Genomic DNA, 14,308 nt, shown 5'->3' on the forward strand with positions numbered 1-14,308 from the left:
GTGTGTACTATGTATATATACAAATGTATATGTATATATAACTATATCCCTTGTTTTCTTTCACTGATCCTACAAATCCAGGCTGGACAGTCACTTGACGAGTGTTCGTTCCAAGAAACATATGAAGTGGCTGTGGAGATTTGCTGGAAAACAACCATTTTGGATTGGTGAGGATACAAACTACGTTCCTCTAGGCTTCACCAAGAACTGTAATATTTTGCAATGAATCACAATATGATATCTCACCCACTGTATAATATACTGTAAAGCATTAGATGTGATGTTTTCAGTGTGGTCATTTTTATGGATGCTGTGTGTGTAGGGCTTTCTGGATCTCCAGGCCAGTGGTTTTGGGCCGACAGCACGAGACTGAAATTCTCCAGACTTGAGAAGAACAAAAACTCAGACAGTCATGGCCACAGTGGCTCCACCCGCAGCTGTGTGCTAGCCCGGGACCAAAGAATATGGACTAGAGAAAACTGCAATACAACAATAGCAGAACACAAATATATTTGTTCAGCACATGCAGAAGTCAGCAAATAAAGAGACAATGAATATGTCTTTATTCAGCTTGTGACACTTCTTTCTTACTTGTAAACCATTAATAAATATTTTATATATTATTTGACCAGTCTGTTTTCCTTTTTCAATTACAAAATATTTTGCATAATATTTGTTTAAAGGTGTGCTGTAATATACGTAAAGAATAAAAGACAATTAGATGTGCTGTTATAGGAAAACATTTAAAATCAATGCAGAGGTAAGTACCACCTCTGTGTGTGTGTGTGTGTGTGTGTGTGTGTGTGTGTGTTTATTTTATGCATTCTGCATTACCGAACATTAGTTTTTCATTAAAAAGTAGAATGGTACATGGTTATGTCAGGAAGGAGATTAACATATAGTTTATTAGTCTTTACCGTTCTTTGTTGTATGTTTTTATGTCGACCTATTATTTCATTTTCATCATCATTCATCACATTCATCATCATTTCTTTGCATTTTTTTTGCATGTGCATCAGACTGTAGTCATGTGCATAATTACAGTACTGTATGTGACATTGAAATACTGTAGTTTCAGCTTTGCATGTATATTTGATATGTTTATTCTGCTATTTTAATCAACTCCTAATATACATGGAAAGCTAGCTATAATCTTAATTCCATTCGATTATTAACCTTTTCCCGTGCAAAACAAAAAACTTTATACACCATGTTGGCTTAAGTACATTTGTAAAAGATATTTAAGCAAAATTTAGGAATGAAAGGAAACATTTTTAAAAGGCAAGCTAAAAGACTCAGCTTTTCTTGCTTTGTGCATTTATTTGTTTGTTTGTTTGTTTGTTTGTTTATTACTATGTTGGTACAAAATTTGTTTTGATACTTTTTAGTCTGTTTTGTGTAAGCGGAACCAATAACTGCGGGAAGTTAGACGGAACATTATTGATGTGCGACGAGGAGAAAATGGCGGCGGCCATGGTGCAAATGGCCTGCTTATACCGTGGGATGTTAGCGGTGAGAGCTGCGGGGATTCGACCCCTTATACCTGGACTTGTGCCGAATCAGCTTAGGGCTTTTTCTGTGACAAAGGAGCCGGAATTAGAGGAAAACCCGTATTATAGTAAATATGAAGAGAAGATCAGAAAACTGCGGAGGTACGCTAAGGTTAATTGTTATATTAGAGTGCTACACCTATAACATATCACAATCTAACCCTTCTACAACACTATCAAAATATAATAATAGCATCCTATCATAATAAACGTCAAAATAACTGGGGGAAAAATATACAGATTGGGTCATATTATGTAGCATGTTTTCTATGGTGTTCTGAATGTTATGTACCTTATGCTACATTTAAGTAATTTACTCACCATAACATTTCAGCTTGTCTGTACATAAATAAATCTGACGAATAATGTCAGATTTGGGCAGAGATACGTTATGGCTACAAGATTAAAATGTTGTTGTTTGGATTGTAGACTCAATTGCAGTGATATCTACCTTTCTGTCTATCTCCCCCTCCTTCTCTCTGTCTCTCTCTCTATGTATATAAAATCACATGCATGTATATAATCAATCAGTCATCTTTTTGTTGTATCACCAGCACCAAACCTCAAGAATTCAAAGCCCGCCTGGAGAAGTGCAGTGAGATAAAGAAGGAACCTGTTGGACACTCGAAACAAGCTGACTTCATTAAACTGATGGAGCAGGAGGTAACTGACAGCTGAAACGAAGACATGTTCCTGTTCGTTCATTGCCCATGTTTCCGTAGCCTACACCTCGTAATATGTTACTGCTCTCCTTTAATGTGGACTGTTTTTCCTCTCATGCTTCCAGAAAGATAAGGAAAACAAAACTGGATCTGGAGGTTTTACCAAAAACAAGGTAGCAGAATTCTACATATGCTGTACTAAGATTTATTTAGTTCTCTGTTATTCAACTGTTTCGTTTGTTTGTTTTTGTTACAGACATTAGATTCAATCCTCAACCTTGACATGGTGAAGGACAAGTCTGGTCCTGAAATTGGAGAGGTGACCATATTAGTTATTGAATGAAACATCTGTAATATGTATTTTAGATATACTGTATGTATAATTAGCACATGGTGAATCATTTAAGCATGGTGTTGGCCACAAGATAATTACATTTATTAGTTACTAGTTGGAATATTAAACAAACTTTCTTTTGTGTAGCTTTGGATGAACTACTTCTCAACAAAAGACACAATCAGCGCTGTCATACCAGTGAGTAAGCTCATTTCTTTATTTTGCTGGTGTATGATAAAATGACTGAATTTAGGGAAAAAATGTAAACAATGACACATGTATCTAGTTCACAGTAACTAAATCATTTTTATACTTCAGGGCTCAACCTTTGAGAAGATCATCAACCATGCCAAGTTGTGCCCAACGGTAAGATATACAGTGATGATATTCTCAAGAAAAGTGCTTATTTAATCCTGGAACATGGAGGCTGCTTTCATATAGGCAGTGCTCAGTCTGGTAACGCTTTACATTATATGCCCTCTTTGTGTTTTGGTTTGTTAAATTATGTGTACTGTGGAACCAACTTGTGTACATATTTTGACTCGGCCAAACATACTAATAGTTGTTGTGGTGCCCTTAGAGTTTCCATTTATTTCAGTCAGCTATTCAAGTATTAGCAGTGCTTTCTCCTACTAAGATCTGCAATACTAAACACCATGAAACCTGCAGAACCCTGAGATCTCTAGCAGAAATATCATTTGTGTTACTGTTACCCTGGAGTACCTTTCCTGTATTTGCTACTCTAACACACATTTCAGCTGATGAAGGACTGAAGATCAGATCGGGTTCGGGAGTGCACTGATGTTTGTCCCAGGGGGAATACATTGATATGACCATGGTTCAGAACCAGATATTTATATGAAGAAGATGATAAAACACAATTTCACCACAAGGTGGCAGCATTGATTTAATATCTGCAGCTAAAGAGTCCCGTTAATATTTTATTTCGTTCCATGTTATACTCTGTATATGGTTTTCAAACAAAAAATAGGTTTATATAAATAATAGAACAATAATAAATATCAGTTAAATAATAGGTTTGTTTGGGCATATATTTTTTAAGAAGTAAATCATTTGAATGTACTATGTAAAATGTATCTGAAAATATTTGCAATGGATTTTTTATCAAGTTTTATCAAGACGTTATCACAATCATATTACTATTACATTTTTTCTTATTACTTTATTGATTCATTAGTGAATTAACCAGCCTTCATCAGTGAATTAACCTGAGATAGGCACAGGCTCCCCGTGACCCGAGGAAATGAAATTAGTGAATTAACCTTGTTTTCTTTTTTTACAACAGTTTCTGTACGCTCTGCCCCGGAAAGAAGGATACGAATTCTTTCTGGGTCAATGGGCTGGTCCGGAGCTACACTTCACCTCCCTCATCAATGTTCAGGTAAAAAGTCCTTGTGGACGGGCTAATATACATCCCAGTGCAAAGCTTTCTGTTTGTTAATGCAATGCAAATTTCCTACTAGACTATGGGAGAAAACGCTCCCAGCCAGCTGATTCTGTACCACTACTCAGACCTGAAGCAGGACAAGGACATCGTGCTCATGACTGCTGAAATGGATAGCAAGTTTGTTGTGAGTAGCATACTCAAGAGACTGTTTTGATAATACACTTATTCAAAGAATATCTGGGTTAATAGTGTAATTTATAGTTAAATTTTAGTTCAGTTTGTGTGATGATAAATTGGCTTCCATTAATTGTAAACATTTGCTCCAGTTTAAATCCAAAGTGGGAAATGTTTCTCAAGTTTATTTTTGGTCAGACTGTTCCTTTATTATTTAAATACATGTTCTGCATATTTTATGTTCTCTCTTATGCCCATGTTTTCCAGACGGTTCACGAAGCCCAATGCTTAGCCAATCAGGTGCAATTATTCTATGCAGCTCAGAGACATGAGACTTTTCAACTAGTAGAGACGTTCAACCACAGACCAGCGGAGTTTAAACACATGGCTGTGATCACAGAGCTCGAGCAGAGCGGGGTAGGACAGACTGTCACTGCAAAGTAACACCCTGTCCTGTGGGATCGAGGCTGGAGGAGTCATGCATAAAGGATCGGAAGGACACATGGAGGGAGCACTCTGGTGTTGATCTGACTGTACTAGCCCTCAGTGCTATCGTCTTACAACCCCACCTAATTACTGCATCAATATAATAGACAGATTTGATGTACACAAGCTCTGTGTTGCCTTCACTAGCTCAATTCCCCTTAGGAATACTTTATTACATAGCGTGATCTGTTAGTTCCTTCCTGTACAAATGTTTAAAAGGTATTTATGTAAATACTTGCCGCCACAGGCCACTAAAAGCAACCTTTCCTCCTCCAGGATAATGGAGTAAAGGAGTCTGAAGCTTGACTCTTCAGACTCTAAAGTTATTCAGTCGTATTCTTGTCGAATGAACAATTATTTATACAACACCAAGGTTGTGTATTTATGATAATTGTGTACATGAGGACAGTTGACACTTAACTCCAGAATATAAATAATATTTTGTTTGGAATCTGATAAGAGACCATTATAGATATTGTTGGTTTGGAGTGCAGTCTGATGCATATATAATGCAGTTATGAATATGATGACTGGAACTGTTACACCCATATGAACTTCATTGCCACATTCATTGAACATAGTTATTTAATATTTTGCAAATGTGAAAATAGTGTGGAACAAATTTAACATCTTGCTGCCAATAATATACACTGTAAGAGTGATGTTTAATAAGCCGGAAACAATGGTGTATAGAGTCGATTTAGATTTGATGATAATTTAACTCATCGTAAAGCATGGCATAATGGTTGTAATGATGATGGTGTAATACACTTTCACACTCCTTATCAGGAAATGCTTTCATTTTCAAAATTATAAGGGTTCCTTATGTCAAGACAAATGTTGACTGCTCTGTATATATGTGAGGAGAATTATCTAGATGTGTTCATTCTTTGAAGGCTTTATTGTGTCATGTATCTTAGCAATACAGGACTTTTTGGACGACTTTAACGTGATCATCAATTGGCATTAATTAAATTAAATCCTTATTCTTGAAACCCATATTGAAACCTTGATTTAAAAGATTCAATAATAGCAACCACTACATATAATGACCCACACTGAATACTGCACTTCCTACAATGTTGGAACTCATGAAACTCCTTCACTTCCTAAACCACAGTTAAACCCCTGACACTTGCAGCACATTTCAGTTCCAGGCTAAGAAGGACTGAGTAATTACGTGACAGCTTAAATTAGGTAGGTAGATTTCTGCTGGTGTGGTTCAGTATCGTGATCCTCAGCATGGCATTTATTCTCTCTCTCTCTATCCGGCATGATGTCAGTGTCCTTGCTGTTGTTGAGATGATGTTGAATTGATGAGCTGTCATTAAAGTCAGCTATTATGAATACGTCCATTCATAAAATGAGCCAATGCTGTTATGATAAACAGCTAGAAGTGCAATTGCTATCAAGGCCCTGTTTTTGTCATTGTCTTAATGATATCATTATGAGTCATTTGTTTTAAAAGTTTCCATTTATCAGCACACATGAATTTTAATTTGATGAGTGCAGCAAAATTAAGGCGGTGATATCCACTGCGTTTAATGCATGAATACAGCCCCTGTGTGCTTCCTTTCACCCTTCATTCATTCATTCACTCATGTTTCTGGAAAATCTATCTAGCAGACATTAAGGTTAACAAGGTAACTTTATCATGCACTGAATTTGGTCTTATTTTGCACAGTTTTAGTGTATTAGACATCTCTGTGGTTAACCAGTTACAGTGGTAATGTATAGTGCTTTAAGTGTCTGTTGTCTCTGGGGTTAACCATTCACAGTGTTAATGCCCAGTATGTTATGTTAATATGTTGGTAAACTTAACAAATTAGTGATAACGGGTGAGTGTGACACCACCATCATAAAGTTCAAGTGTAACAGCCTTGTCCCCTGCTCTATCAACTAGTGATGGACCATATGACTCATTTACAGAATCGATTCTTTTGAAGTACCAGTTTGCGTCATTGAGCGCGTGTTTTGATTCATTTGAGTCACCAAGCATCAGTAGTAGAAGACGGGGCTGTTCGTTGTTAAAACCTAAATGTTTAGTTATCAATGAATCAAAATATTTTTGGCTACAGCTGTACGTCCTTAACATAATAAACTACAGAAAGCGCCTTTAATGTGTCTTTTACATGAAGGTGTGAATATAGTGTACTTTTTAGGCTCACTAAAGTACAACCCCAGCGACACGGAATGGTTTATTTGTCTGAGGGTGTATAGTAGTAAATATCAAAGTATGGCAATATTGTAGCCTAAGATAATCTGTGGTTGTGATTTAGGAAACGTACACCTTGGTTCAGTATTTCGGATGTAAGGGCAACTTTCGATTCGTTCGCTCGTGCGAATCGATTCACTCGAACCCATTCAAAATATTTCAGACAGAAACGATTCGTCCAAACGGTTCGTCTCCGATCAGTGCAATCCGCCCCCACCTAGAAGGAAGGACGGAGGGAAGCAGCGCTCACACACTCGAGGTAGGAGAGCATCTCCATCATATGACCATTAATTAACCAACCTGATGTGTGGGATAAGATGTGCATGTCTTCTTCTTCCTTCTACACGCAGCACATATGATATCAATCGCCTGTGCACGTCGTCGTTCAGGCCGTGTGTGTGTGTGTGTGTGTGTTCCAGCTCTTCTCACCTGCTCGTTGTTTACACCTTATTTTCTGTAATGTCAGTATTATTCCGTGATGCCAGCTTATTAAATCTGTTCAATCAGTGATATTTGTAGGTGACATGCTGCTGTCAAAATATACTAAGCTGCAAATTACATTTTTACATGCATATCAAGCATATCAGCTCATCTGAAAGGTATCTGTTGATTGCAGATGAATTGTACTTTAAGGAGCCTCAGTAGATACACCATGATGGCCTGTAGAGGCTTTTTCCACCCTGTCATGAAAATGAAATGGTAGTCTGTAGGAATCATTTTCACAGCTCAGAGCTATATATACACACCTGTCTGGTTCTGTGCTTTTACAGATGGCAAAAGCAGATCAGCGCTTCGGACAAAGAGATGGCTCCGACCAGAACTTTGACTACATGTTCAAGCTCCTCATTATAGGCAACAGTAGTGTGGGCAAAACCAGCTTTCTATTCCGATATGCAGACGATTCGTTCAGCAACTCATTTGTCAGCACTGTTGGCATCGACTTTAAAGTAAAAACTGTCTACCGCAATGACAAGAGGGTCAAACTTCAAATCTGGGTGAGTCCATCAGGATCGTATGTCTTTATATGTGGATACCCTTCATTTGGTGTCAATGAATTCATTCTCATTCTTTATATTCCAAAATATTCACCCATCATTGAGAAAGTCATATTTTTGTCCTGCACAAAAATATCAGTACAGTGTGAATTCACACTCTTTCTCTGAACAGATGGTATATATGGTAAGTGATAGAATATCAACCTCAGGACAGATCTTGCAAACCAGGCACTTTGGTGCATGATCTATTTTAGACACACATCGATGCGTGCTATGACCTCAGCGCCTTTAAGGTGAATCATTTCAGAGTCCTCTGACTTTCAGTGCACAGCTCTCTACCAAACTGTGAATGGAATTGGTATTTTATTCAGGAGGAAAAGCAAGGAAAAAGCCTCCCTCTGCTTGCATCATCAGTGCTGGTTGTCATAGCAGCAGTACAGCAGCACACGGCAGAATGATGCTCAGAGCCAATTAAAGCTGCTCCTCAGTGTGTGTGTGTGGGGGGGGGGGAGTAGGGGTAGTACAAGAGAGTAAACACACGGTTAAGGCTGAAGACAGTATCTTCAGTAAATTGCAGTTTGTGGTTGTGTGCAAGTTGTAATCAAGGCTGATTGAACAGGAGTGCGATGAGAGATGGGAAAAAATAGAATCCCCAAAACAGCTGCAAAGTTGCTGATGGTGGAATGGATGCAGTGAATGATGTTGATGATGCCACGGCTTTTCATCCGATAAAGTACGCTTCAAATGAGCCATGTTGTGGTGTTTTTAATGAAGCGAGATTCATATGTTGTCATCGTTTGCCTGATCATGTGGAGATCCTGCTGATCAGTTGTAATCTGAACCGTCTGTGACGTGCATAGTGGTGATTTGGACTTATCTGCCAAGGTCAGTTTATTAGGCATCAGTAAGCACTCAATATACCTAATGTGGCATTTTATACAATAAGTAAGGGGCTTCTCTTTCTTTCTTTCTTTCTTTCTTTCTTTCTTTCTTTCTTTCTTTCTTTCTTTCTTTCTTTCTTTCTTTCTTTCTTTCTTTCTTTCTTTCTTTCTTTCTTTCTTTCTTTCTTTCTTTCTTTCTTTCTTTCTTTCTTTCTTGAAGTTAATAAGACAAAGCACACAGATTGTCATGTTACGTAAAAACTGTCCTGATAACGTTTCATGTCCAAAACCTTACTGACACTTGAGACTGCTTCTATAAAAATCTCCTCGCAGTAGGCTTTACCATATCAACAATTAAGCTTTATGTTTTGTTTTTGTTAAATAAGGACACAGTTTTTAATCCATTCAGATTACATAGTAGCCCCTATGTTATTTATATCCAGCTTCAATGGATGTGGAGCACAGCCATGCAAGTCCCTGTGAATGAGCTGTTACTATAGAAACAATGTGTTATTAATATAAACCTGTGATTTGCCTTGCATCTGTAACTACTGTGAGAGCTACTGTTTTTGCAAGTGAATCATTTTCCCGGAAACAGGTATTCAATAGCGTTGTGGTATAAAGAAAAATAATTCACACATAAACAGGTGCAAACATTATTAAAGGCATTCTCCAGTGATCCTAATATTCAATATGTATGTGTCTAAATCAATAAACCATGAACATACAGATTTTTCAAATTGTGCTAAAGATAATTATCAAGAAGTATAATTTCCGTTCCATAGCAATGGGAATGATCATCACAAGCTGGTTTTCAGATATAGTGAGATTACCACACTAGGAGTTATGCCAGGTTATATATAGCTACAGCTCTTACTGTGACATCAAGACATAATTCATGTCAAAAATGACAAAGACCATCAGATCATCAATCATTAATGCATGAATTGACCTTTTCATTTCATGACCTTTTCTTTGAGCATTTCCAATAAATGAACTCTGACCCACTCTTTCCATCAGCATTTTAAAGATCATGAATACCTTGCAGCATCTCAACACAACCCTCACAATATGCATTACAGGTGTCAATGTTTTGGGCTTTTTGGTTTTGCTCTGTGCAGGATACAGCAGGTCAGGAGCGTTACAGGACCATCACCACCGCTTACTATAGAGGAGCAATGGGCTTCATTCTCATGTATGACATCACCAATGAGGAGTCGTTTAATGCAGTACAGGATTGGTGAGTCCAAATCAGAGCTGTAGTTTTCTGGAAGAGTGAATGTCAGTCCTGGTCATGGAGTCCCCCTGTGCTGGACATCTTTGTCCATCTTTCTTCTCCAGAAAATACCTGACTCACTTTAGCAGCTAAGTAACAACCTCATTATGAGGCTGTGCTGGAGTAGTGGAGTAATTCTTAGTGCAATATAAAGGATAGACCAGGATCAGGTTTGGGGTAATGAATTCTTCATATTGTGCAGCTACATAGATACAGATATTAGATGTAGATACACATATATTGAACCAGTCTTACAAATAATACCATAATTCCATAATACCTCATTTTTCGCTTCTACAATTTTGACCTATAGTATAAATGTGCTGTAACCTTGCTATCTGTCTGAGAATGTGCACACGCATGATAAGTCACTCATAACCACTGTGTTATATACGCTATAGGGTCAAGACCACCAGCAGCAACAAATTATTTGCATTCATTTCAGAGTTTTTTTAGTTTTTGAATTTTACAAGTTTGTTTAATACTTGATGATCTGTGTTAGCTCAAATCCATCTGTATATCATCTGAAATTCTTTTTGGAGATTTTGTTCAAAGAAGGTATCATGGACAGTATCACAAATTTGTTATACGTTATATATTTGTTAAAATATTGAATATGAAATATTCATGCTATTGAGCATTTCTTTACTTTTTAAAATCCCAGATTTTGGATGCCATGGTATATTTATAACTGGTAAAAAGGGTTTTATTTATCTAAAAGTTACAAGTAAAAATCATAGAACAGAAGAAGCAACCATGCAAATGAATTAAGTTCTAAGTGCTTATTATCGTAGTATTAAGTGCTAGTACACTGGAATGCTGTAAACATTGGTCATAAGGCCTGATCTGTTGCTAAAATTGTGTTTGGCTGGAATTGAGATTCTTGCCAGGCTGATAAAAGGGTCATCAAAATGTGTAGTTGGAAGTGATGGGAATTCATCAAGGCTCAGATATCTTCCAGGGCAAAAGCCTATTAGCGCTCAGAATCATCTGTATAGCATTGATAAGACATGGTATAAAAGTTGATTTCCAACAAACTGGTGTACGTTGAGATCAGACTCTTTATTCTTCTACCTGTGAAACCACAGACGGTCTTTATGAGGAATACAACTCCTATCTAAGTGCAGATCCTGTTAGAAGAGAGTAGCCAGGATGAACAGTGGAAGATTAAATCATCAGTGTAAGAACTAATACTTTTCTAGGGGATCAGCAACTGTCAATAGGTCAATTATGGGGGAATAGTAGGTCTTGAAGCAATACTGGTGGGATCCAGCAGGTCATTCCGTGAAAGGAAAGAAGCTTGATTGAAGACAGCATGCATGAGTGTTTATGATGAAATACATGATGATAAACAGAAGGTATGATGAGGTGTGCAGAAGACACATCTACATTTATCACATATTAATTCATATTAATTACCGACGCTGTAAATATGTTGATGTGGTGGTGGGTGATGTGACAAAATATCACAATATTTGAAGCAATTTTTTGATAAATAAATATGGCTCATGATAAATAGGTTTGCTATGAAAGTTGCATTTGAAAACTTTTTAAAGCAATTTAAAGTTTCCAAATAATTTCCAATGATAACAAATGAGTAAAATATTAAAAGCAAATAAATTAAACAAATAAAATATTTTAATAAACAATGAAAAGCTTAACCACCAAATCAGCTGCTCCCAGATTTAAATGTCGTTTAAAATATTTTCTGATACCGTTAAAATATCTGAGAAGTATTATAAACAAATGTATCACAATATCAATATTATATCATCATATCATCCTGTATTATGCTGCTGCAGTTTAAAGCACTGACTAAACCATAAACGTTTCTTGTTTCAGGGCAACCCAGATTAAGACCTACTCATGGGACAATGCTCAGGTTATTTTAGTGGGAAATAAATGTGACATGGCTGATGAAAGAGTGATACCTGTGGAGAAAGGCAAGCACTTGGCTGATCAACTTGGTGAGTAGGACAAAGAAGCCATTTTAAAATGCTTTATCAATGTCAAATAGTAAAACTCGGAAAATCCAAATTACAGAATTAAAGAGGACCTGGTTATTATATAAAATGACATGACTTTCTTCAGGTTTTGAGTACTATGAGGCAAGCGCCAAGGAAAACATCAACGTCAGGCAGGTGTTTGAGCGTCTGGTGGACATCATCTGCGTGAAGATGTCTGAGCGAGTGGACGCAGACCCGTCCATGATCAGTGGAGCCAAGACCACTCGGCTTAGTGACAAGCCGACGCAGCTACCTCAGAATTGCTGCTGATTTAGCCTGTTTACTCTGCTGTCACATGCTAGACTATTGTGCTGATCCTGTCTTTCCATCTGCTTTCCATTTCCATCCATTTTTTTTTATTCCTCACATGTAGTAGTGTTACATGTAATTTACTGTTACTTCTACACTGTCACTTTTAGCACATCTCTAACTAAGGGTCAGAGTGAGGTCAAAGCAGGGACTCCAGCAAAGCACAAAAAAGCACATGCTCACTGCCAGACACAGATATCTCACATGAGTAAATCAGACCTCAAAAGGTGTATTATTTTAGCAAAGACGGTGCTTAAAGTTCACCTAACACAATCTCTCTGCTTCTTTTCTTCAACTGTTGCTCAGTAAAAGAGCACAAGTATCACCTAAACTCAGACAATTACAGAGTGGCCATAACAGTTATATATTATGCACAATAATGGTCTGTTGTTTCAGGGTGGGTTTGATGTTCTGCTTTTTTAACCTTTGCAGAACCACAGGCTGGTGGGTTCTTATAAAGTTATTTCACTGCCAAAAGTCAAGAGCACAAAGTTTTGACTGGTTATTAAGAGACCTTTCACTCTTGCTCATATTTACTTTGCTGTCATACCAAATTAAATGTCCAGGCTCAAATCTGTTACGCTTGGGTGAGAGAGGGAAGAAAAAGCATTCACCCTACCATCAGGAGATTGAATCTGCCTACTATGCCACAGCAATCCATGATAACAAACCATAAATGACCACCACATTATCAGTTGTGAGCATCTGTGAGAGGGCATCGTTTATGCAGTATGTCCAGATACCGCTTTCCTCCTAGTGTGTTCAGCTGCCATGTGACAGAGCGTAAGCGGAAAAGTCTCAGAGGAAGCACTTGCAAGTTTTCCTCCTTATTGTTTAAATGGGGGGGAAAAAATCACATTCAGAAAATGTAAAGCAATCTCATCCTGCTCACTCTCAAACATTTTTACGGTCATATGTTTTCAGTGCCTGTAAGCATTTATTGGTTCTTGCTACTGATTATTGACCACTCCAACTGCCCAGCATCAGCAATATTGTATCAGAATGGGAGGAGCTTATCTAGATATCCTCCTACTGTTAAATTGTAGGGAAGCTGAAACCCATTCTGATTGGCTGACGACTTTCGGTAGTGATGTTGCACCAAAGCATGAAAAAGGAAACCTCAGCGGGTGAGCACAAAAAAGTATACGTGAGAAAAATGAATTTAACTTGTACTTGTACACATGTATTGTTGAGTATCTAAAGCTAACGGCTACTAAAGCTAAAGTGCTCTACATTTTTGGCAATAAAATAACACCATAGGTTCCTTTGAAAACCTATAATAGGCACAATATAATGTGTGGGTTTGGACATATGGAGCACTTTGCAAATGTTCAGTATATCATGATAGATCAAAAGTAGTTTAGTACTTGCATGAATCAAGCTGAGTAGCCTACAAATAGTCTTATGAAACAAAAATCAAATCCCTACATGTTCTCTTGCATCAAAGTGAGTATTTTCTTGTGGAATATATGTAACTATATATTTGAATGTTGTGTGTGTGCGTGCGTGTGTGTGTGTGTGCGCGTACTGACCATATGGATCCGTAAGGTGATATTCAGGTTGTTACTGCACATATTTATGCTTCATTTACAGTGACAACACATTCAAATATCTTTAGAGATGCCAGTATATGTATATTTGTGCCACGACTGATTTATATTTCAGAAACGTAGCAAATCCTTGTGGAGTTCTACATGTATCACATACATTGAGTTTTCACTTGAGTGATGTAAGCATTTATGAATAATGTTTTATGTAACTACTTTGAAATTAATTTTACATGAGATATTTATAATTGAGATGTTGTAAGCTATCAAGCTGGTCTTTGCTGAGTAGATATTTATTTTTATGCTATAATTGAAGCTGGGAACATATAGATGTACTGTAACTTTGCTGTCAGTAATTTTTTTTCTGGTAGAAAAATTTGCACAAGGATATAGAGTGATTGTACAGACCATTGTAAAAGTTGGTTTTAGATGCACTTTGTAACAATAAAAGTACCACTCACACCA

At 37.3% G+C, this 14,308-nt stretch overlaps 3 protein-coding genes across 3 annotated transcripts in view; all 3 read left to right on the plus strand.

Annotated features, from left to right (window-relative positions):
* Positions 1 to 628, plus strand: part of frem1b (Fras1 related extracellular matrix 1b) — a 31,438-nt gene extending 30,810 nt beyond the window's left edge. Inside the window, exons 34-35 of the mRNA XM_058401783.1 lie at positions 82 to 167; positions 323 to 628. Coding sequence (XP_058257766.1) covers positions 82 to 167; positions 323 to 543 — 307 coding nt within the window. The 3' untranslated portion in view covers positions 544 to 628. The remainder of the gene's footprint in view (positions 1 to 81; positions 168 to 322) is intronic.
* Positions 629 to 1,436: 808 nt separating this feature from the next.
* atpaf1 (ATP synthase mitochondrial F1 complex assembly factor 1) lies at positions 1,437 to 4,775 on the plus strand. The gene is made up of 9 exons (XM_058401577.1): positions 1,437 to 1,652; positions 2,105 to 2,213; positions 2,338 to 2,385; positions 2,469 to 2,531; positions 2,694 to 2,744; positions 2,865 to 2,912; positions 3,853 to 3,948; positions 4,031 to 4,138; positions 4,396 to 4,775. The coding sequence occupies exons 1-9, from the start codon at positions 1,444 to 1,446 to the stop codon at positions 4,570 to 4,572; spliced, it is 909 nt and encodes a 302-aa protein (XP_058257560.1). The 5' UTR covers positions 1,437 to 1,443; the 3' UTR covers positions 4,573 to 4,775.
* Positions 4,776 to 5,759: 984 nt separating this feature from the next.
* Positions 5,760 to 14,308, plus strand: rab3b (RAB3B, member RAS oncogene family). The gene is made up of 5 exons (XM_058401578.1): positions 5,760 to 7,088; positions 7,600 to 7,824; positions 9,827 to 9,945; positions 11,824 to 11,948; positions 12,073 to 14,308. The coding sequence occupies exons 2-5, from the start codon at positions 7,600 to 7,602 to the stop codon at positions 12,255 to 12,257; spliced, it is 654 nt and encodes a 217-aa protein (XP_058257561.1). The 5' UTR covers positions 5,760 to 7,088; the 3' UTR covers positions 12,258 to 14,308.

This window comes from Hemibagrus wyckioides, linkage group LG10, assembly GCF_019097595.1.
Source record: "Hemibagrus wyckioides isolate EC202008001 linkage group LG10, SWU_Hwy_1.0, whole genome shotgun sequence".
NCBI lineage: Eukaryota > Metazoa > Chordata > Actinopteri > Siluriformes > Bagridae > Hemibagrus > Hemibagrus wyckioides.

What these genes read in the sequence shown, in the direction of transcription:
- atpaf1 (XM_058401577.1), top strand. Translation starts at nt 1,444, where the DNA reads ATGTGCGACGAGGAGAAAATGGCGGCGGCCATGGTGCAAATGGCCTGC. An exon ending in TTAAACTGATGGAGCAGGAG is followed by an intron (nt 2,214 to 2,337) that starts GTAACTGACAGC and finishes TCATGCTTCCAG; the next exon opens with AAAGATAAGGAAAACAAAAC. An exon ending in CAATCAGCGCTGTCATACCA is followed by an intron (nt 2,745 to 2,864) that starts GTGAGTAAGCTC and finishes TTTATACTTCAG; the next exon opens with GGCTCAACCTTTGAGAAGAT.
- rab3b (XM_058401578.1), top strand. Translation starts at nt 7,600, where the DNA reads ATGGCAAAAGCAGATCAGCGCTTCGGACAAAGAGATGGCTCCGACCAG. An exon ending in TTTAATGCAGTACAGGATTG is followed by an intron (nt 9,946 to 11,823) that starts GTGAGTCCAAAT and finishes TTCTTGTTTCAG; the next exon opens with GGCAACCCAGATTAAGACCT. An exon ending in GCACTTGGCTGATCAACTTG is followed by an intron (nt 11,949 to 12,072) that starts GTGAGTAGGACA and finishes GACTTTCTTCAG; the next exon opens with GTTTTGAGTACTATGAGGCA.